The sequence below is a fragment of the Rhipicephalus sanguineus genome, chromosome 9, assembly GCF_013339695.2.
Source record: "Rhipicephalus sanguineus isolate Rsan-2018 chromosome 9, BIME_Rsan_1.4, whole genome shotgun sequence".
NCBI lineage: Eukaryota > Metazoa > Arthropoda > Arachnida > Ixodida > Ixodidae > Rhipicephalus > Rhipicephalus sanguineus.
Window position 1 is genome coordinate 138,120,392 of NC_051184.2, and position 23,726 is coordinate 138,144,117.

A 23,726-nucleotide genomic window follows, 5' to 3' on the forward strand; every position below is an offset into this window, starting at 1 on the left:
GCAAGCCGCATTTCTTGCCTACAGTCAATATTTAGCAATTAATTTAAATAATCCTAATTAACATCAGTAATTTGCAAGTGATTTCACTGACCTGCCTCTAATATTGTAGTTTTTAACCCTTGGCTAAAGATATATATACACCCGGTATATATATATATATATATATATATATATATATATATAGATGCTGAAGTGAAGTGGACGAACGAATAAAGCAATAAAGCATCGTTTTTCGTTCGTTCGTCCACTTCACTACAGCATCTTTAATTCTACCGAATCCAGGAAGACCTTCCACATATATATATATATATATATATATATATATATGAAAGAAAACTAGTCACAGTGAAAAACATAACAACATTTATTCTCAGCTTTCGGCCGGGGACCGGCCTTTATCAAAGAATGCATTCGTACATCGCGTACGGGTTTAAGTACAGATTTTGTCAATACATAGATGTAGACACACCATCGTGATTCGTTGGACCATGACATGAGAGGGGCCAGAACAACAACAACAGCAAGCAAATCCCAGGGAGAGAGCGACACGCATACAAGGTGACACACACAGCATTGCACTCTGTGAAGAGTAGAGTATAGGCGGGGTCGGAACATACACAAAATAAATAAATAACAAACAGCGAAACGAACCGACGTGTGTGGTTGGGAACGAGAGGCGGAGGGGAAAAAAGAAAAAAAAAAAAGAAAAAGAAATAAATGACAAAGATGCGAACGCACTTACCACGCTAAATGGGGAGGCCCATCAACTACGGGACTAAAGGAGAATACGCTCACGGACGCCGCACGCGTTTCCTTGGGTGCGATCGGAGATCTCCGTTCGTTCGCGTTCGTTCTGCGGTGCCTACGTCACAGAAGTGAGAGGAGGCGCAGCTCTCCCGCCTAGAACCGCCGAGAGGAAGAGGACAGCCAATCGTGAAGCGGAAAGCTTTCCGGAAGTAGACGCGCATCCTGTGACGTCGGCACGGGGACAGTGAAGCGTTTCTCGCCTTTTAATAAATATAATTACCTTACAGAAAATTATTGTTTTTGCTTCTCAAGCTCAAACGCTCTTTCAAACAGCAACAGCTTTGAGTAATGATATTTAATAATGTTAGTTTTTTTTGACGTCGTCGCTAGATGGTGTCGCGCACGCGAAAAAAAAAGAGAAAAGTAGCGGCTGACGTAGTTTCAAAATGTCGTCCCATCGCAACGTCTGCGTTGGTTCTCGGGTGTCGGATCGTCAAAAGGAGCTTCTGCTGGCTTTTGTGAAAGATCGCGACGCTGTCGTGCCCGCTGGAGCCGTCGTTCACAAGGGAGGACCGGGACGACATGTGGCAGGAGCTAGTAGCGCTTTTGAACGAAGAATTCCCTGCGCGTAACACCAGAGCCCAGTGGCAGGCCCGATGGAGGAATGAGCGCTACTATTCGCAGCAGGGTCTTGCCAATCTCCGAGGGCAGCAGAGGTGAGTGCGAGCACAATTGTATTGTGGTCGGTCATCTTACACGTCCCGCTTGTGCTTTACAGCGGCACCCGAGGCGGCCAGATTTCGGATTACCGCGGCCGTGTCGTGCTCGACAGAGACGAGTGTGCGAGGCCCAGAGTTCGGGTGGTCTGAATCGGTAAGCACTGGCTTAGAATATCATTGTTACTTGTATGCTGCGAACAAGTGGGCTCATTTGCTTCGAGCCATTACGCGCTGTTAGTTTTACTTTTTCAAACAATATCGAGTGGATCACCCGGCCGCCGCGTTAGCTGAGGTGCTAACACGTTGCACCGCCCAGAACAGAATGCGAAACAGCCACATTTGCGGTGATGACGAAAGAACAGCCGCGAACTATATTTCGAAGCTCATTAGAGCACCCTACGTGTTACAACCCATTTCTCAGACCCTCGAGTCGAGTGAGGGGCGTAACCAGTAGGCTTGCCCCCCCCCCCCCCCCCCCCTCCACCCCTCTCTCCGAAGTCTGTGTGTCATAGCATGCCGCTGTTGAAACATTCTAAAAAAACATTGCTATTGTCCACTTCCACTCCATACTTCTTATTGCACTCAGTGTGTCAATCAAGAAACTTCTTACTATAACAGGTGAGCCCTGCTCCAGCTGCTGCTGGTGTGGCTGAAGAGGATGTGGCCCAGGATCTTCCCCGTGCCCCAACTCGTAAGTTTCGCTGATGTTTTTGATTAACTGTAGATGGTGTTACATGCTCACAGGTGATGCTCATGCGTGCAGGCATATGTTTGTGAAGAGATGACATCTGTGGGCATAAAGACAAAAAGCTGCACGAAAAAAATTTGGCAAACGGTTGCAGGAGCTAGTTAGTTGTATGCATAACTGTCAGATGGAATAAACAGGTGTCCTGCCTTGCAGTTATGGTGAAATGTAGCAAAAAGGTAGCATTGCAAAAATGTTCAACATCTTGAAATGTTTCCCTATTTTGCAGTTGCTTCAAAAGTGAAACTGAAAATGTGCTATTGCTAAATATACTGTTCAAAAAGCAAGCTCGTTATATAACTTCTTCACATAGCCATCATACACAAATGCACATGTTTGCACCTGTGTTACACCTGCTTGCTGTATGTTTTGCATACTGCAGCAGCTAGGGTTTTGGAAGGAGATTGTGTCAGTCATCGCGTAAAGCCGGGCAAACGATTGTGTAGACCTGAAAAGGGCTGTTTGGTTGCTTCTCATGCAGAAGTGGTTAGAGGTGTGAGATGCATTTGATGAGATGAGCGAAAATGAATTCCGGCACCGCTTTGGTCTGTCCAAACGAAGTGCGTTGGTTGTGCGGTGAACCAAGCACCATTCATGGATGCCGTTGGGTCAGTGGATTTTCAACAGAGAGGAAATTGTTGCACACACTGAAACTTTTCACGAACAGAAGCTTCCAGCGAAGAGTCGGTAGCAGGAAATTTATAGATGATAATGGCAACACATTTCTTGGTTTCCAGCTCATGCCGCAGCTGCGAGATGGGGGCAACCGGCAGGCCGAGGCGCTGGAGTTACTAGCCGCAAACACCAGGCGGCGGGGCCAGGCATCATTGAAAAGCTGCGCCAGGTTCAACTTCTCAGTGACGTGGTCCACGAATTGCAAGGCGTTGGTACCCTCGCCCGGGCCCTCATTGCAGCGGAAGCCACCTGCACAGTGATTTGTAAAGACTAGTTGTACATACATGTAGACTTATTTTTGTTCACATCACGAGCTATGATACGCTCGCTTGCTTCAATGGTGCCCTGCAATTTTTTCTCAGTTAATTTTCTTTTTCTGCATATCAGAAGCACTGATGTGCTGTTTCATTGTACATGCATTCAGCAATTCAGCAGTCATGCATTCAGCAATTTTGTAGTATATGCACTGTAGTGTATCTTTATGTTTATAGTGTATACGTGTAGAATATTGTGGCACACTGTACGTTTTCTATCGATTTTTACACATCCTAGAAAAGAAGAAATGCGTTTGTGAACGGTCTAGGTTGCACAACAATTTTGAAATATTGCAAGACCAAAAAATAGTTGACGAATACGTGTTCTGTTGCTTAGTAGTGTTTAGACAACAGGATTGGGTACAAACAGAAATCAATAATAGAGGAAGACATATCAGCAACCAACAACTTGCATTTTTTTAGCGAGTTCGATTAATACCGGTTCGACTGTGCCTTGTTTTCATGTAATACAATGACTTTCGTGCTGCGAGACGCGTGTGTTGCTGCAGAGGAGCAGCAGGCACTTTGTAATAACTCCATTTGTATATTATAAAAGGAAGCTACTTTTATATTCTTTTCCTTGGCATTAAATTTAAGGGATATTTATTTATTTTGCTTTTTATGTGCATTGCTCGTGATACTTGTAATAAAATTTCAATTCTGACACCACCCATGTTGTTCACTTCATTTACAGGCACCATTCTTGTTGCACTAAAGCTACCGCATGTTGCTGTCCTGATTCAAACAGCCTTTTCAGGTTACCACTTTGGCTGTGAATGGCACCAGCTCTCACGTGTGCTTAGTGTGAAGCGCCATATTTTACAACCTGGTCGAAGTATTTCATCAGCATGGTGTTGTGTGACAAGGGGGCATAGGTCAGCAAACTCATGAGCCGACTCGCTCAGATTCAGATCGAGCTGTGAGTCCGGGTGAGTAATACATTGGTGAGTTCGATTCCGGGTAAAAACATTTTAGTGAGCCTGAGTCCGAGTGAATCCACTTGAGGAAAATTTTGGTGAGTCTGAGTGAGCCCCAAGAGCAAAATATATTTCACGAGTGAGTCAGGGTGAGCTTCACATTTTTTGCCAACCTATTCAAGGGAGTTATTCATTGATAGGAGAATGCTGTTTCGTTGATATGTGCAGCAAACATTTGAAGTGTAGTAAAAAAAACAGCCTTTTCTTTATGCCAGTGACAAACACAATGAACAAAGACAAACACTCACCACACAATGCTGCCGAGGTCGTTGCAGGCGGCGGCGTACTCTGCGCAGATGCTCAAGCATGCAGGCCCGGTGGTTCTCGAAACAGGTTCACTACACGGTTGCGCTGCTGCTGGCTCCCGTTGTGGTGGTGGTAGCTCAGCTGCTGCTGGCAGCAGCTCAGCATCGTCTGTGTCGTCATCGTCCCCTTCGAGAACAGGCTTATGTGCCGCCAACGCAATGTCGTGCAGAGCTGCACAAGCAGCAATGACGCTTGTGCAGCTCTGCACAAGCTTACAGCGTTGCACCACTCCACAACATTGCGCATGGCGGTGTGGGCCTTGTTGTAGTGGTTATCAGGGGTGCCACGAGCTGGGCGTCCGGGCACTGGTGTCAGGAGTCACGGTTCTAATGTATAGCTGGAGTCTCCTGCACGAGGGCGGCATGACAGCTGTAGTGATAACGTCTTGAATGTGGCAAGCATTGACAGCACTTACCAAGCAAGCCGAAGTTTTGCTTCCAGGTGCTGACGGAGAGGGCTCCCCCGCCATACCCACGAGTCATGGCATGACCCCAGGAAACATGGACTGACATCCAGAGGTCGGCATCACATGTCTGCAGAATTCAATTCAGTCAAAATTGTACCCATAAATGACCTTGGGTACAATGTTGCGTATTATGTTAATGTAACTACATCTGTCTGCACTGTTACTGACTGTTGAAACATAGTTATGAACAAATCATCGACAGGGTAGGACTTGTACCATAAGTTCTAACACGAGGACAATGCAGTGTCAAAGGGTAGTCTGCATGTTTACTGCTTGGAACAACCCATCTTCCAGCCACCAAAGCCTTTTAACCAAATTACTGCTGTATGTTTAAGGCAATGTATCACAAAATATCTACAACACGAAAAACTTCGACTGAAAAAAGGGTTATGAAACAATGCGTATTTAATGTATGTACATGCTCGGGCGCGTTCCGAGGGACCGAAGTAAAGTTTATTCATCCATCTATGTAATGATCCATGTAACGTCCATCACGACAATGAACAATAAGGGCATACTACGGCACATTCTGGGAGCGCTAATCTCAACAAATACAAATCGAGAATCAAGCTTCGGGTACACATGGCGAACGAGCAACGGTAATATTATGCACTGTGCAGGCCGCTGAACCAAAGTGTACTCCGCGTCACATGATTTCATCGCTTATCCTAAGCGAAGTGCCCTGAAACGATCCAATTCCCGTTCTGGATAGATCGAAAATACCGCTCCCACTATACTCAGTTGCAACAGCCTCAGTAAAGCGGAAAGTTTAAGCAATATAAATGAAACAATTAGCTACGCATATAATGCATGAATAATACTCACGATCATGATGTTGAATGCGTAGAGTCCCTTCCTCGACATGTAATGCGTCGTGTCCGCGGAGCTCAGGCCATGGGGCTTCTGGATTGCGATGAGCGTACCATCCACGCACCCGACCACAACGGGAATCCGCCCGAGCCGCGCGAACGCCGCCTTTGTTCGCTCTTCGCGTCTGTGGTCTCCGGAAAAGGCCACCCACCGTTTTTGCCCGCGAACGACAGTAATGGCGTGTTCCTGACGGACGACTGCGACAGGCCGATGAATTCCTCGCTGCAGACAGCTCGCTGGAAGCATCCGCTGGCAAAAAATCTCAGCGCAGACAACACCTTCCGCTCTGTTGAAATCCCACTGGCTCGTTGTCACCCGATGACGGGGTCGAGTTCATCGCACAACCAACGTACCGTACGTTTCGAGAAACGAAAGCGACGCCGGAATTCACACTCGCTCATCTCTTCAAACGCATTTCGCACCTCCTACCATTCTGCATCTGCTTCGAGAAACGCCAACGTAGCAAGGAAGCACCGCTGCAAGCGCCATTTTCTCAAAATCAGCTGTTGCGGCAGCCGCAACCGCCTCATCACTCGAAATACATGCCGTGCGACGCCATTGTTCGTTCGAGAGAACGCGAGCGAACGGGCTCGCTCTCCGTTCACTTTTAGCAGACGACATGCTCGTTATGACGCGGCATGACGTCACCAAAAAAGAAAACATCAAGGAAAAAAAAGAAATGGCCACGCCCCTTAGAGTGGCGTGAGTTGTCCGGCTTCAGCCAATCGCGTGCGATCATCAGAACGAACGCGAACGAACGGCGCAGAACAGAGATCTCCGATCGCCCCCCTTGTTGACAGTGCGACCTTCAAAAAGCAGTTAAGTGTTTGCCTTTCCATGCGCCTTTCAGAGAAGGGGGTTCGGTACGGCTTTTGAAGTCGACCGGTCTCCGCGGGCATCTTGGAGGTGCTCGCGGCAATGACCATAGCCATCCCCCAAAAAGGATACGACTCGCCGGTGAACAAGATTGAGGACAGCTGCTGTTAGGCGCAATGTGTGGGCATATGACATATTTCATGACATATATATATATATATATATATATATATATATATATATATATATATATATATATATATATATATATATATATATATATATATATATATATATATATAGTCGGAATTAGTGCAGTAAGAAACTGCTTACGTATATTAGTCTCAGTGTATAGCCTTACTGGCCGTGCATCATTCCACTTGTACTGCGCTCAACATTGCGTGGTCCATGTTCATTGCCTATGTTTCATGGTCTATGTTTCCGCATGTCCTCGTTGCTTGCCACGTATTAGGGAGGCTCGGGGTCCCCTCAAGTGACGAACGTCATTTTTCTCCCGAACCTACCCTCATCGTTGAGATGAAATGAAATTGAATTGAATTGTATACAATTTAGCAACAAACCCCACGAAAACTTCTTTTCGAAATTTTCTTAACTCTGACTAATTATGTTTCATTTGAATCAAATGTATGTTTTTTGTCCCAAAAGTCTTGTCCTTCTTGCTCAAAGTACATTAGTTTTCTTCGTAAACAACTTAGTGGAGCTTGTTTTCGCTTTTTAACAGGACAGCTCTTTATAAACTTCGCCGACAGCGGTTATTCCTTGTCATTTCTGTTTTATGGGAGTCGCTGTTCCACTTGCCGACTAGCTAGCGAGTGGCCATCTAATCACAAGAAATTAAATAATAAGCCTTTGCACGACGGCGCGAATACCGGTGTGGAGTTCTAGCTTGTCCGTAAAAGACCGTTCACACAATACTGGATAACAGGACAGGTGTATAGCAACAACAACGCTGGTAGTGAGTTTTTTTGCTGTGGCACATCGTGTATACGTAGAGGACATAATGCTGCAATGACTTTTCATATTATACTTATCTGCTGGCATAAAGCGTTTGCTGCTGATGCACTCACTAACGTGCAATCTTATAGCAATTTTTCTTCAACAAGAGAATATGTGCAACCCACAAATGCCAGTTGCACGAAGCGTCGCAGGACACCGCCGATATTTGCGCTATTGCCACTTATAGCTCCGATTACCTGGCGATTAGTAATATCAAAAAAAAAAAGGTTACGAAGGCCTACAAGGGAAAAACAAATATAAACAAACCGAAGCTCGGTCACCCATTACACGTTCAACTTACTTGACGAAAGCCAGCAAAAGAACGGGACAGGCGTTGTGAGGTCTCTTCGTTGAATGTTTTTCTTCAATAAAGTCACAGTTGTTAGTTCCAGCGGTGTGTGTGTCTGCCTTTTCTCGTGTCCCGTTCTTTTGCTGGCTTTCGTCAAGTGTCATGAACCAACTGGCCCAGATCTCAACTCTTCTGCAACATTCAACTTGAATAAGTATAGGAAGTACCTGAGGCGGCTCGTTGGGCCACTCGTGAAAAAAAAACGAAGCATTGGGTAATACAGTGTTTCTCGAATCCCCTTCCTAACATCTTTAAAGGGGCCCTGCAACACTTTTTCAGCATGGTCAGAAAACGCTGCCGATCGGTAGTCGAGGCTCCTGAGAGCACGCGAGCTATACATTATAGCGCAGCACAAGGCCCGGAATTTAGAAATAATTCTCAAAGCAGGGTAGAAGTTGTTTCCTCTCCTTCCTAGAAACGATGCCAAATACAGAAATAGGGAGTTTTCGAATAGGGGCCCAATCCTTTTGGGGCCGCAAAGAAATAGCGTCGAGGCCATTGCGCACGCGCGAGACCCAAACGGCGTTTGGGTTTTGCGTTGGGGACGCTATTTCTCAAATTTAGTGGGAGCCCCAAAGCCTGCCCCAAAAGCTTTGCGTCAAACATGACCGCACCCACTGATGCGACGGCTCTTGGCCAAGACTATAGGTGACCTACCGACAGAAATCACTTAGCACAATACAAACACGGCCTACAAGGGACAAGTAATTTTTGTCAATATGCACCTACTAGGCCCCCAAAAAGTGCCATTAAGTTATAGGTGACCTAGGGTAGGGGGAACGTCCAAAGCGCCGCACACCCTATTCGAAAACTCTTAGCTCCTGCTTGACCCAAAGCGAACACACGCAAAGGACTTTGGGGCCCCTTTTCGAAAACTCCCTAATGACCGCGCCATATACCCAAATTTTACGCAGTTGGCTGATTTCAGCATCGTGAACTGCATAGTTAAGGCTGCCGCCGCGGGAGGCCGCCACGTGCCCTAGCGCTCGCTTGCAATCACATTGCAAGTAAACCGGGCGTTGGAAAAGAAAGGAAAATTGCTCACGGTCATAACGCGCGCGTGACGTAACTTCTTTCCCCTGTGCCATCCCTCCTCGCTTATCTTCCAATGCGCTCGTCGGTAGGAGAGAAGACAGAAAGCAATTACAGCCTGCGACAAATCTCGATAACTCCGCTCGTACTTGATGGATTCTAAAACCTTTTGCGGAGGTCGATTCGCGAGGCAATAAACTCTTTCGGTGATGTCATTCGATAGTTACTTGGAAAAGTGCTGCAGGGCCCCTTTTAGATGGCTCCTAATAATTATGTATACAATTATTATAATGGAAACTCAATTTCGGTACTAAGTGCTAAGCAGAATGTTTTGTACTGTATACTCAAGGGACACTACACATACTTATATATTTGTTTTCGAAATCGCGTAGGCAACGTGCAAATGTGTAAACAGTGGTAAAAATAATGCACAAAGAAGTAGTGTAGGAAGCCTTGGAACATTGTAATGGGTCTCCCTCTTCGGCGCCTTCTAGTGGGTCGTCCTCTTCGGCTCCTTTTTTGAAAGAACGCCGCTCGTGCTGAGTGTCCGTGCTCTGCCTTCACTGTCGCCATTCGGAAGTCGTTGAAGCCATTCTCAAAGAGTGCCATGCTGTTCACCGCAAAACTACTGCTTGCCACCCGCAGACGAATGGCCTTACCTGAACACTTTAACCGTACGCTCGGCGGTATGCTCTCAATGTACGTCGCCGCAGATCACACAAATTGGGATGCCATTCTGCCCTTCGTCGCCTACGCCTATAACACCGCCCCTCAGAGCACTACTACATTTCTGCCCTTCTTATTCTGTGGCAGGCACCCGTCGCACACAATCGACATGATCCTTCCATACAAGCCGCATTGATCTGAGTGTGCGCCTATTTCTTAAAAGGCGCACACTCAGATCATGTGCTACTTGATGTAAAAGGAGCACGTGCTACTTGACGCCAGCTGGCAAAAAGAGTGTTCCACACACGCCGTCACGGCTACGAGCGACGCTGACTAACACTCCAAGGTATGCGTGCATATGCGTGCACATGAATGCCCGACAGGGAGGGACGAGGAGACGACCGCCGCCGTAGCTCAACTGGTGGAGCATCGGTCGCGTAATCTGAGGGTTGCCGGTCCCTGCCGGCGGCAGTTGCCTTTCCGTCCACTTTACTTTCTTCACATCTATGTCACAACTACTACAATACAAAACACTAAATTAACATCCCCTATGCCTTCATTCATTATCTGCTTCTTTTCATTAAGGTTGTGTCGAACAAAGAAATCAGCGCTCAAAATTTTCTTCATTCATTCATTTTTTAAACGTAGTATATTGAGTGTGAAATACATTGATATGAATTAGAGTGGATAAAAAAAAACACTCTTTCTGTTGGCGAGTGCCGAACTCACAACCATCGAATTATCCATGGTAGAGCATCGGCACGTTTTTCGTGTGCTCTCGTGTGAATTTGCCTTGTTTCGTGCCACCGTTTCGTAATTATGAGGTGCATGACCGCAACATTGATGTCAGCTGCCCAACGTGGGCTGAAAAATTACTTTGGGACAAAGAACGCTCCAGCTAATTACCATTTAGTACACCAGTATGCCTCTGTGGTATGGCGCCTAAGAAGAAAGAAGCCAGATTTTTATCCCATGGATGTTTCCTAAGGAACCGTCCCCGCGGGCGGTTAAATGTAGCTGGCATTAGCGCAGCTCTGCACAACTGGCGGTACCCCAGTAAAGAAGTTTAGTCGAACAGCACTTCACTCAGATCCCGTCCAGCAGCTTTTTCTCCTGCATTTTTCTATCCTCCACCGATTGTCTTTAGGGCGTAAGCGTCCTTAGCATCCTTTTGTTGAAGCCCACACGATAAGATCAGCCGCTACGAAGGATGAGTTCCCAGTTATAGTGCGGTAATTATATGCCTTCAAGTCTTCATTACGTTTCTGTTCAGAACACCTTGCATTCCCTGTGTGGACTAGATGCTTGTTGGTCTTACCTAATATTGATCTATTCGGCGTCGTAACAATACAACGCCGCCTACCTTCTGCCAGTGCATGGTTTCACGTGTTTCTAATGTATTTCTCCTACCTTGTGCACAGTTTTACACTTTTAACATCTGTTTCTCAATTTACATACTTGAATATTACGTTTAAGGGAATCCTTCCATGTACTCCTCCGTGCTCAGTTCGAATAAAGAAAAACTCACAGGGTCTCCTACGTATTCGCCTAAGACGACTCGAAGGCAAAAGCCGTGCGGCCTAGCTATTTTGTCATCATGTCGGTCAACATCAAGATCGTATGAGCTTGAGGGGTCGCGTCAGTAGCCGCGCACTTTGTAGATGCTGGACTGGTGATGAAGTATAGCTCAGGCGTTTGGAATTGGTGTGCAGCTTTAAACCACTCACTCGTTGTAGAATTCACTGGTGTTAAATCTGACTTGATTCTACGTTCTGTAACGAAATATTACATTTCTTAACGTGGCTGCTTGCCCGACATGACGATTGTAGAGGGTCTTTTTTTTTTTAAAGCGGTTTCAAGCACTAACGTTGTTCTTTGGTAGAAACTCCTACGCAGAATATGTATTCATCATTATGAACAGCCGAATAGCCCAGTAAACTACTACTGAGAATACCTGCGTTTGATTTCGGCTGGAACCGAGATTTTCATATAATTTATTTCTATTAAACTCTCTACGGTCACCTGGGCTTTTGTACAACACGCGTCATTTTTCAAGGCTAGCTTTTGATGAGGCACTCAAGGCCTTAAAGCCGAACGGTGCCGTATAGTGGCTTTGGCTACTGCTACCCCATTAAAGACTCCGTGTTCTCGCTAATCTCTTTTGCTCACGTAGACGAGAACCTAACATTTTATATCAGCAAAGAGGTGATAATATTTACGTACTTATAGACTGCAGGAGTCTTTATCTGTTAATCTGCCCAGCGCGCAAGTAGAAAAAACCTCACTTTTGGTGACTATGACATATTCATCTCGGTATTCTTTGATTAAAGAAGCGACCATAGCAGTATGTACGTTGCACGGTAAGGCCGACATAACAGACTGATGTCGGCACGCAATCTTTCAGATCTCAAAGGACCAATGGTAAAAAAAAAATAATTCGATCAGTTGCACACCCAGCCGCATAAAGATCAAAGCAAATAGGTCCTTGCGTCCTTAGGCGAGCTGGCTATGACAGGCGTGGCGCAAAAACAACAGAAGCGGCGAAGGAGAGTGCTTCGCCTTGTGAAAACGACTTGCCTATGGGGATTAGTCGAGACATGGGTCCATAAAATGAAGCGATGAGCCAAAGATGAACGTATTATGGCGACAGCGTGACTGGAGTGCCATGCGCCTGAGAAACAGGGCCCATGGGATTGAAATTAGTGCCTTCCTTTGATCAGTGCCTTCTTGCGGAATGCACCGAGTACCATGCAGCCAGACATCTACACAAAACTAAAGCAGTGCTGTCGCTGGGCAGGTAAGCCAGGACGAAGGCTCGGTGACTGGTACAACTTGATGGAAGCGTCCAACTGAATTATTGGACTCGACGATGATGCACGATACTACTACTACGCACGTGATGCACGATACTACCTAGATGATCATATAAATCCAGGAAAAGTAAGTTAATGGTTTCGTTAGAAAAGAGGAGGTGGATGTAAGTTGCTGGCGGATCTAGCCTTGCGAGACACGCAGGCAATTGCACCACCACGTTTCCTCCTTCCAGGTTATGTGGAAAACATGATCATTTTTAACAGCCAAGCGTGGGAAGCTTGGGACCAAGTAGGCGCGCGCAGTGCCATGTAAGAATGCACAGGGAAGTGATCTAAGAGCTACCCGTCGTACGGGGCTGTGCTGGGTCCCCATATTGCCACACCACACCCCAATATAAGTGTCACAACTCACCAGTCGCATTCGAGGTCTGTAACGTCTCAAAACTTCAAGAGTAGTTGCGATACCTCCTTCGTGAATGTCCAGTGTCAACGTGGAAACACCATATCACTAACTATGTCGTGTGCGGTTGATAGGTATTGGCGTTTTTATATTCACGTGTGCGGAGGTAAGGGGCCGGATTGATCTCGTTCTGCTGTTAGGCCGCGACAAATAAAACCAGTTTATATTTTTCAATTGAAAAACGACAGTATAACCGCAATACTCATATTAGAATGAAATATCAGAAATAGAGCTTTAACAGGCATGTAACCGATATGATATAAAAGGAGGCCACGGCTGTGATAAGCTGTAATTATGAAAGTTAGTCATCCTCACAATATTGGCAGCTAAAATATGCTAGTCCTTAGAGAAATGCACTGGTTTCTCTAGTACCTTTTTTTCTGGTTTGTAAACAGTTATCTCGAAACTAGTGGTAGTCTCTTATTTAAGACGGATTCATGGATTGTTGAAAGGTTTCTAGTTGTTACCTGTCTAACTGTCTTATTATGATGAATACGATCTAAGCGCACGGGCGGGTTGGTTATGTAACGATTGGGTGGGATTTTAAGTTGACCATGGTACAATTAATAGGTGAATTTCAATCGAGAGACAATTCTACGATGAGCGAGTGTCTTCAGATGTGCCTTTTCGCGAAGGGCAGAAACGCTTGCACAACGAGTGTAGAACAAATGAACCTCAGAGCCAGGTTTTGGACCCTCTCTATTTTTTTAATTAAGTATTTTTGATACGGGGCCCAGATCAGGTCTGCATATTCTAACTTAGGCCTGATAAGCGCTTTGTATGCTGTTAGTTTTACAGAAGGTGAAGTGTGACGCAGTTTACTTTAGCACATAATATTTATTTATATTTCGTTGCTGTGTACATGTGCAGAATTACTTTAGCACATAATATTCATTTAATCAACAATACAACCCTAACCGACAATGCAGAAGTCGCACAGGCGTTGAATGTCTACTTCAGCTCGGTGTTCACAAGCGATAACGAAATCGCCCCTTTTTTCATCTCTAGACGGCATGCCTCTCTTAGAGGACATTATTAGCGTTTCTGATGAAGGCGTTCTGTCATTGGTGCTGAACATTTATAAAAAATATCGCCCGGAACCGATGCTATACCCAACGCATTTCTTGTTCGTTATGCTGAATGGTGCTCAAAATATTTAGCACTTATAATCTCCAAATCACTTTCTAGTGGCGAAGTCCCGAATGATTAGAAATATGCAAAAATAATTTCCTTACCTCATTCTGACAATTCACTAGTGTCATCATACAGGCCTATTTCGTTGTTGTGTACATGTGCAGAATTACTTTAGCACATAATATTAAAGATATCGCGGCCTTCCTTGATACTTATACATAATCGATCAAAGGCGACACGGTTTTCGCGAAGGACCGTCAACTACCACACAACTACTTGAGACTGTTGACGACCTCGCAGGTGCTGTAGATAACCAAAGTCAAGTTGATGTTATATTCCTTGATTTTGAAAAAAGCATGCGATCCGCTCTCCCATCAGAAGTTGCCTATAAAATTAAAAACGATCAAAAAAAAAAAAGGATTCATTACTCGCCTACATTCGGGCATGCCATTCACATAGGTACCAAAGCGTTTCTGTAGACGGCTCAAGCTCAACCCTCATTCAGTGCACTCCGGCATACCGCAAGGCTCCACCTTTGGCCCGCTCCTGTTTTTACTATTTATTAGTAATATAGTCTGTGACATACCAGTTAAAATAAGACATTTTGCGGACGACTGCAACCTTTATCACGGCAACAATGACCCTAACGATCAGATAACCTTCAACAAATCCCTGGATAAGATACACTTATGGTGTTCCACTTGGCAGATGAACAATAGTCCGAATAATAATAATGATGATGATGACAATAATAATAATAATAATAATAATAATAATAATAATAATAATAATAATAATAATAATAATATCTGGCGTTTAACGTCCGAAAACCACGACATGATTATGAGAGTGGAATGCCTAAAAACACTGTCGCAATAAGAGTTACGCGCGAGAAATGTCCCTTGCCTTTCACCTATTGCATCAACAACAATTTTATATCTTTCGTTAACAGCTACAAATACTTACGTGTTATAATTACCTACGACTTAAAGTGCAACGAGGGCATACGGCACACACAAAAAAGGCAATAAAAACGCTTGGGTACTTGCGCATAACCATTGGAAAGTCCGCCAGAGAAATTGAAATATTGGCATAAAAAATTTACGTGCGACCCATATTGCAATATGCGTCCCCTATGTCGGATCCTCATACATTGGTAAATATTAAAAAGCTGGAGGGCTAACAAACAAAATCCTTGAGGTTTATTTACAATGCGTGCAGTAGAAACGCATCCCCTTCAAACCTCCTTGAAAGTTCGAACTTGGAACCTTTAGAACGCAGGGGCGCCTGTGAAAGGCTAAAACTGTACACGGGTTCAGTGTCTACAAACAAACACCGATAGCTACTTATTGAATGCCCTGTCGAAACTTCCGGTAGGAGAGCTAGCAGCACTTGCGGCTACGTTGTTTGAAGGCAGGCGCGATGTGGGGTGTGGATGTTTGCACTGCTTGGTGGTATTTGTGACGAGTTGATTGTGCATCGTAAACATTCATGAGATGTCGAGCGATTACTTTAAAGCATTTAGCAACGAAGCAAGGAATCGGTATAGGCAAAAGCTGACGTTTAGAGGCGGTGAGCTGCCCTACCCGCTGGACGATGATGTTGCGCGATTCTCGTTTTCGTCCGCCTCCAAAAACCTTCCCCCAGTTTAAACACCAGACATATTCATTTATCTCGTGGAGGGTGTGTGTTTCTACACAAAGCTACAGTTTAGGAATGACAGGATCACAGATGCCTACAATGCGTTTCTTGGCGGTGAGGTCAAGCAACTCGCGTCGTTCAAGGCCGGCAAGCATGGAGAAAGTGTCGAGGCCATTGCGGCAAGCGTAGAGGCCAGCCAGGCTCTCTTAAAAATATATTGTCCCTGGTGCATCGTTAACGACGATGGAACCGTTGTCAGCGCTCACTGCACCTGCATGGCTGGGTAAGTGCATCGTCCACAGCATATCGCAACTGCTTGCGCTTTACCTAAGGGGTGAAGAGGCTTATGCAAAGCGTTCGCGAAGTCGATCCGTAATAGGTTAAAACTGTTATAGGAAGTGCTGGGTTTCAACGACGGTGCCCGTACTTCAGTAAAGCTGCGTACACATTTGAGCGAGATAATCCCGAGCATTGCGCCCATTAACCGAGCAGGTGTGTTAATATTTCATTTTATCTCTACCGCAGCACACGGCTCCGGGACTGGAGCAATCCTGCCGTGTTGTAGAGCTGCTTGCAATTTTGTCAACGCGTTCATGTTAGGGATATTAACTGTGTCATTACAAGTCGATATTCTACTGTGATGTAGTGTTGGCATACATTTCTTATTCGCAAACCTGCGATGTCATGCACGAGTAGAATCACAGAAGGCGTGATGTGGGCTTCCTTACTTTTTTGTCTCTGCGCTATTCCAAAGATGTTGCACCGACGTGCCCAAGCTTCCACCTCAAGTGTATTTATTTTTTGTATGCATATGTTTCATGCCTCCCGCCGCCACCAATTTTTCATATTGTTCACCAAGTTACGATTGTGCTCTTGTAAATTTCCGCCTCGGAGAATGCCGCACTCATGTGGCTGCTCTGCTCTTCAGTGTTGAAGCAAATGTAAATTATGGGCTGCACAATCCATCACCAACTGATGTTGCGGGAAAGTTGACTGCGGTGTCGAAGAATAGCACAGTGAGCCCTGAGGGTTTCAGTGTACTTTTGCTATTCTGTCATGCCGTGCAAATCTCCTTCACAACAGAGTTGACTGCTAAACCAAAAGCAGCAGTCAGCGACATACCATTCTTCAAGCCAAAAACTGGTCAGCCAGTACCGCAACCAGTACCAAGAACACAAAGAGCGATACCAAGCTGGACCGATCAACAAGTGGGACACTTCTTGCAGCAAGTCAAGGTATAAAAAATTGGAGAAGCGGCGAAAGGCGGGCTATAGTTGGTACATAACTTAAAACTTGAGAAACAACGCAAAGACAGAACGAAAGAAAGTGACACACGGACGGGCGCTGACTGCCAACTGAATTTTTTATTGAGAAAACCAAAAATAGGTAGACAGACGAAAGAGGAGAAAAAAACGATAAGGTTACAAGATTTTTGTCACGTGCGTGACGTCAAATAGCTGATTTTTTTCTAGCAATTCCAGTGACGCAACGCTTATACATCGATCACCCCTTTGGTGAATGACAAAGGCCTCAAATATCTCCCATGCGCGCCTTTTGCGATAGCGTTTGAGGATGGTGACGTCACACAGAGTGGGGGTGCACCCATGCCTGGCACAATGAGTGGCTAAATTGCTACCGATACCAGTTCAAAGAATTGGCATGTTCGCGAAGCCTATCATTGATGCACCTCCCAGTCTGTCCCACGTACACACTGCCGCACGAGCACGTAATCTCATACACCACGCATGTCGCACACTCGGTGAATGGCTTGGCGTGCCTCTTCGAACAGCTCGCTCTGCTGCCATCCCTTTCGTTCACACGGCGACACATGCCCCCCCGCTTCAAAGGTGCTCAAAACACCACACGGACACCGGCACGTCCAGCCGCCTTCTAGACCCGATGTGAAACACCGTGTACGTAGGGGATTACTGCCACATTGCGGTTCGGCTCTCGTTCCTCCCGAGTACGACGCCCCTGTACCTCCGTCAGTAGCACCTCAGCCAATGACACAAGCAACTGTCGTGGAAATTATGCGGCCAGCAGCCTCTCAATTTGGTTTAAGAAACTAGGGTGCACCAAAAGTGCGCAGGAGCGGAATAAGGCATTCCTCATAGCGGACAGTGCAATGCCTCTTTTCGGACTTCGAGTGGGCGGAGTTGAACGGCAGAAAACTCTTCTTTGATCGGGGCGAATATTCCTAGCAGACGTGGTCGTGTTGAAAGTGCAGGACCAAGTCCTGAAACCTGATACTGTTGTCGGAGCACAATTCGTTGGTGAGCTTGAAGGACCCCAGAGTGCGCAGGGCTCAGTCGTCTCCCCACTGCTGTTTAACATTGCCATGTGCGGCCTCGCTGCCGAGCTCTCATGCCAGGAAGGCATCAAGTTCGCCATCTACGCCGATGACATCACCATATGGAGCGTCGGTGGCTTGGAGGGCTGCGTGGAGAGCTCCCTTGAGGCGGCCGTCGACTGTGTTGAAGCTTATATAAAGGAAATGGGTCTCAATCTCTCGCCGTCAAAGTCCGAACTTCTCTTATATCGACCCACGAGAAGGGGACCCAAACCAAAAAACTGGAAACCACTGGCTGACATTGACATTAACCTACACACAGCTGCGGGCCAGAGGATTCCGATGGTTGACTTCATACGTGTTCTTGGAATGATCATTGAAGCGAACGGACAGAACGGCCACACGATCGACCGTCTGACTTCCAAGACGGAAGGTGTCATCTGATTAATCGCTAGAATTTCCAACAGTTGGGGTGGTCTGCGAGAGGATAACCTCCTAAGACTGTTTCATGCATTTTTGATGAGCCACATAAACTATGTCGCATCCATGCAAAAGTGGCAACTCCATGAGAGGACTAAATTAAACACTCTCATAAGAAAAAGCATCAAGAGAGTCCTAGGCCTTCCTATGCGCACGAGCACACATAACCTGATGAATCTTGGAGTCCACAATACCCTTGAAGAAGTCATCGAGGCTCAGCAAATGGCACAGGTCGCCAGGATTTCAGTTACATCAGCAGGGAGAAAGATCCTGATTAACACAGGGCACAACCCCCTCACGCTCGAAGTGCAAAACACGCATCTCACTGACAGCATGAGATCTTGCCTCAAGGTGTCTCCTCTTCCACGAAATATCCACCCGCAGTACAACGTGGGCAGGCGTGTCGCTCGAGCATCCTCTCTTTTAGCTCGCGCTCACGCCAACTCTTCGCTTACATGCATTGTAGATGCCGCCCAGTACGGCGCTTCCGCTCACTTTGCTGCAGTATCCATAGATACAAAGGGTCGGATTCTATCATCAGCGTCGGTTCGAACCTCTTCTTCTTACAAAGCACAGTAGATGGCCATTGCACTCGCACTCCTTGATCCGCAGCGAACTGATATTTACACTGACTCTAGATTCGCTGCTAGGGCATTCGCGTCTGGGTCCGTCTGCAAGGAAGCTTTTAGAATTTCGCTCACAACGAACTTACACACCACACAGTTACTTGGTTCCCTGCTCATCTTGGCTTGAAGGTCGGGAGCCTTTCCAATGTCAACGAGCTCGCCCACTCGAAGGCGCGAGGTCTCACTTACCGCGCCGGGATTTACGCGGCTTCGTCAGAGGAATCAGCCCCCAGCCTCCATTTTAGGGACATTTTGACTACTTTCAATGAGGTCACAAAACACTATCAAATGGGCCGTAGGTCTTTCCCACTCCCGCACGAAATGTTGTCTAGGCCACAGGTAATCTCTTCGCATGCTTCAGACGGGGAGATACCCTAGCCTTTCCATTATTAGTCATTACTCCGACATTTCAGCACTTTGTCCGGACTGTCAAGATCGCAGTGATTTTAGACATATGCTCTAGAGGTGCCCCTCTTTACAGGGAAGGCATCAAGAATTCTCTGAAGAACAATTTTACTCTATGATAAGGAGCCCGGTGCTACTACAACAACTCGAGGCTGTCCAGAAGGCCCACTACGCGGCGGTGAGGCTCGGCCTCCCCGTCCATACGTGGGATGGTGGTGGTGGTGGTAAACATTTTATTCAAGAAATTCACAAGAGAACTGCTGTGTGCCTGAGTGGCAGTCCCTAGTCCGGGACGCCATTGGAGATGGCCGCTGCCCGGGCGCGTGCCACCAAGGAGCGTTGCGCATCCAAGGTGGAGCAGCCGAGCAGGTACTCCTCCCAAGCCTCTCTACTTGGGATGGGGAATGGGGATGAGAAAGAAAGTGGAGTTGCAGGACACGAAGCCACAACGTGAAAGGTGTCGGCGAGGACCTGACAAGTCGGGCACGTGCCAGAGATATCCGGGATGAAGTGCCGGGCGACCGCCGGACTAAGGAAAGTATTAGTCTGAAGGCGGCGTAGTATTCGTTCGTCTGCTTTCGCCAGACCGCGAGCAGGGCCAGGGTAAAGTCGACGCGAAGTGCGATAATAATCCAGAATATCCCGGTATCGTGTGAGGCTCGAGTTTCCAGGATCCGACTCAGGACATGGAAGGGCAGCGGCCCGGAAGAGAGAAGCGCGGGCAGTGGCATTCACCGCCTCGTTGCCGGGAAGTCCTGTGTGGCCTGGAGTCCAGACTATTCTTGCGGAGTGAGGGCTAAAGCGCCAGGAGGCGGCTTGAAGGAGACGAGCAGCCAATGGGGTGATGGAACCCTGGATATATCGAGAACAGGCTGAGCGCGAGTCTGTCAAGATAGTGTGAGTGGTGGGGTGGGAGGCGGCCAAAGCGATGGCAACCTCCTCTGCATGAGTTGCACTATCGGCTCTAAATGAGAGGCCGTCGACGTAGTGACCTTCTGTGATCACAGCGGCCGTGTAGTGACCCGAGGGGGAAGGGCCCGAGACGTCTACATAAAATACGCTGGGGCGATCGGAGTGACGCGCCTCAAGGGCAGCAGTGCGCGCGTGCCCTCGACCGGAGTGTTGTTCGGGGTCCATGTTGCGGGGGAGTGGCTCCACCCATAACTTCTGGCGCCACATTTCCGGTACTGGGGATGGAGGTACCGGGTCAGAGATTGTGTTGAGGCCAAGTCTGTGTAGCAGGCGGCGCCCGCAAGGCGTCTGCGAAAGACGATTAAGTTGGTTGACGCGGTGGGCTTCCCGCAGCTCCGCGAAGGAGTTGTGCACCCCCAAGGCAGCAAAGCGGCTATTGGAAGCGGCAATGTGAAGGTCCAGCGCGCGCTTATACACGGAGCGGAGAAGAGTATCTAGTTGGTGTTCGTGGTGACGACGCACGCGAAGGTAGGGTGGGGCACAGAGGACCCGACTGGTCACAAACGCTTGGGCCCAACCGGAGGGACTGGCTCCCTCGGAGGCCGCCACGCTTGGTAGAGACCCGCCGGATCATACGACTCACTTGTTCGCTGGTGCGTCGGAGAGGGGATATGGTGCCCTGAGGGTCCATTGAGGACGAGAGGTACAGCCCGAGAATCCGAAGGTCTTGGACTACTGGAACAGGTCCGGAAGGGAGGAATATCTGGGGTGATGGTAGGCGGAAACCGAGAGAAGAGCCGATTTTGTTGGGGAACACTCCAGGCTGCAAGAGGTGGCGTAAGTGTCCACCAGAAGGGCAGCCTGTTGTAGGCGTTCCTCGATTTGAGCCGGAGAGCCGGTGTTGGTCCAAATTGTTATATCATCGGCATAGAGCGCATGGTGTACCCCCTCGACCTCGTGCAAAAGACAAGGGAGGTTCATCATGGCCAAGTTAAACAGGAGGGGTGACAAGACCGCTCCTTGAGGCGTACCCTGTGTGCCTAGTGGGAACGGGCCGTGTTCAGCAGTGTCGATGCGGAGGAAGACCACACGATCGGAAAGAAAGGCGCGAATGTATTCGAAAGTTTTCTGTCCGCAATCTGTAGGGGAAATATTGGCGAGAATGCTACTGTTTGACATTGTCGAACGCGCCTCGAAGATCGAGAGCAAGTACGGCTTTGTCATTGTGGCACATGGTAGTCGGCTCTATGATATCGTGGTGGAGCTGGAGCAGGACGTCCTGTGCCGACAGATGCGGGCGAAAGCCAAAGATCGTGTCGGCAAAGGTCCCCCTAGCCTCCAGGTAAGCGGAAAGGCGTTCGCGGACCATAGTTTCCATGAGTTTGCCGGCGCAAGAGGTGAGAGAAATGGGTCTCAGGGACTCAACGCTAACTGGCTTGCCCGATTTGGGGATGAATGTGACCAGCGAAGTGATCCATTCTGATGGAAGCGGCGAGCCATCCCATATGGAGTTGATGAGGTGGAGCAGTGTAAGAGGGCCTCGTCGGGGAGATTCGCCAGAAGCGATACTGTGATGCCATCCCGGCCAGGAGCCGTGCCCCGTCGCATTTTCGCCAGCGCTGCACGCAGGTCGGGGAGCGTATGGAGCGTCAAGCTTGGAGTTGGGGGAACCAGAATACGTGTATTCTGGGCCAACGGGGTCGACCGTGCGACAAAGGTATCGGTCGCATAGGTCCCGCGCGAGTTGGTCCGTCGTGCCCTGATAGGCATGCCAAGCACGACGGAGTTGACGCTGTGTTCCAGATCCAGAAGGCTCCAGATGGATCCAGAAGGCTCCGGAAAAGTCGGCACGTGCTCTTGGAGCTCATCTGGCCTGCTGCCTTCGTGCAGGTGTCGATCCAATTTGAGTCAGCAAGCTGCACAGAATATGCAGCCGCTTCTGCGGTGAGGGCCTCGATGCGGGAGCGGAGTTTACAGTTCAGCTTGTTTCGCCGCCAACGGCGTATTATTCCGCGGCGGGCATCCCAGAGATGCCGGAGGTGTGGGTCGATAGCGGGAGTCACATTAGTGGTAGCAAGTGTCTGAGTATGCGCTCGTTGCGTATGAAGGGCATGAGATGCCCACGCCGCGTATTCGCCTGAATTAGAAATCAGGGGGAAGGGTTGCGATCTGAATTTAGTCCAGTCAGTAAGACGGGCATGGCCCCAGTGGTGACGCATTTTCTGACGCGGTGTGAAGGCAATACGGAGCAGAAAATGATCGCTACCTAGAGTTTCATCGAGATTCTCCCACGTAGCATCGCGTATGTTACGGGTGAGGGAAAGGTCGGGACAAGTGTCACGCGACACTGAATTACCGGAACGTGTGGGATGTGCCGGATCAGTGAGCAACGTGAGACTGAGCGAGGAGATGAGCTCCTTAAGCTGTCGGCCCCGGGTCTTTTCATAGTGGTAGCCCCAGTGAGGGCTGGGTGCATTGAAGTCTCCAACTATCACAAGGGGTTGACGGGCCACCGTACACAGGGCCTGATGAAAGAGTTGCGTGAAAGACACCCTCGAGAGATGAGGGGGGCAGTACACGTTCAGAATATCGATCGATGGTTGCCCCCTCCGCTGAGGGAGCACTGAGACCATGCAGTAGTCGTATGGGAGGTGCAGATCGAGATCGATCTGAATCGCCGTGTACGCCTTATGCACGAGGAGGGAAGTGGTGGTGCCACCTACGTAGGGGCAGTATCCGGGAAGGGTCGGGGTTGGGCCAGATTCCTGGAGTGCCAAGACGGCCGGTTGAGAGCAAAGGGATTGGAGAAAGAGGGAAAGGTGTGAGCGCTTTCGCCTGTTCCCGAAACCTCTGGAATTCCACTGTATGATTTCGAATTGTGACGGGGGAATTGAATGGGGTGTACGTTTGGTAGCCATCATGACTGTCTTAAATTTTAGATGCCCTCCGCCATGTCCTGTTCGGAGCTTTGGGAGACAGGAAGGGGGATGGAACCGAGTTACCTGGGGCCGAGGTGCCTGAGGCCACCTTGCAGCGCCGGGGAGCGGAACCGATACTACTTTCAGAAGGGGAACGGGACCGTGAAGTTTTGGGTTTAAACTGAGTGATCGCCCAGGCCTGGATGGCCTGCACTACCTCAGCTACAATGCGTTGCACGGAAAAAAATGGAGATGTGGTGGAGGAGTAGATTTTCAAGGCGGGGGACGCGCTCCTCAATTGACAGAGTTGGATCAATGGGCACTGGAGCCTGAGGTGCCCCGGGAGCC

The 23,726-nt window shown here is 48.0% G+C and overlaps 1 protein-coding gene and 1 long non-coding RNA gene across 2 annotated transcripts; one reads left to right on the plus strand and one right to left on the minus strand.

Moving 5' to 3' along the window:
* Positions 1–1,169: 1,169 nt before the first annotated feature.
* On the plus strand, positions 1,170–3,348 carry LOC125759870 (uncharacterized). Its single transcript, XM_049419308.1, has 4 exons — positions 1,170–1,463; positions 1,526–1,620; positions 2,085–2,157; positions 2,949–3,348. Exons 1-4 carry the CDS (start codon positions 1,412–1,414, stop codon positions 3,158–3,160), a joined length of 432 nt encoding a protein of 143 aa, XP_049275265.1. The 5' UTR covers positions 1,170–1,411; the 3' UTR covers positions 3,161–3,348.
* On the minus strand, positions 3,051–6,033 carry LOC125759871 (uncharacterized). The gene is made up of 4 exons (XR_007417581.1): positions 5,775–6,033; positions 4,899–5,016; positions 4,426–4,830; positions 3,051–3,135 (listed from the first exon to the last, which is right to left on the minus strand). It is a non-coding gene; the product is annotated as an uncharacterized LOC125759871 (long non-coding RNA).
* Positions 6,034–23,726: the final 17,693 nt, after the last annotated feature.

Bases quoted from the DNA above. Each gene is read 5' to 3' on its own strand.
- LOC125759870 (XM_049419308.1), top strand. From the start codon at position 1,412: ATGAGCGCTACTATTCGCAGCAGGGTCTTGCCAATCTCCGAGGGCAGC. The intron at 1,464-1,525 runs GTGAGTGCGAGC...TGTGCTTTACAG, and splicing joins AATCTCCGAGGGCAGCAGAG to CGGCACCCGAGGCGGCCAGA. The intron at 1,621-2,084 runs GTAAGCACTGGC...TTACTATAACAG, and splicing joins AGTTCGGGTGGTCTGAATCG to GTGAGCCCTGCTCCAGCTGC.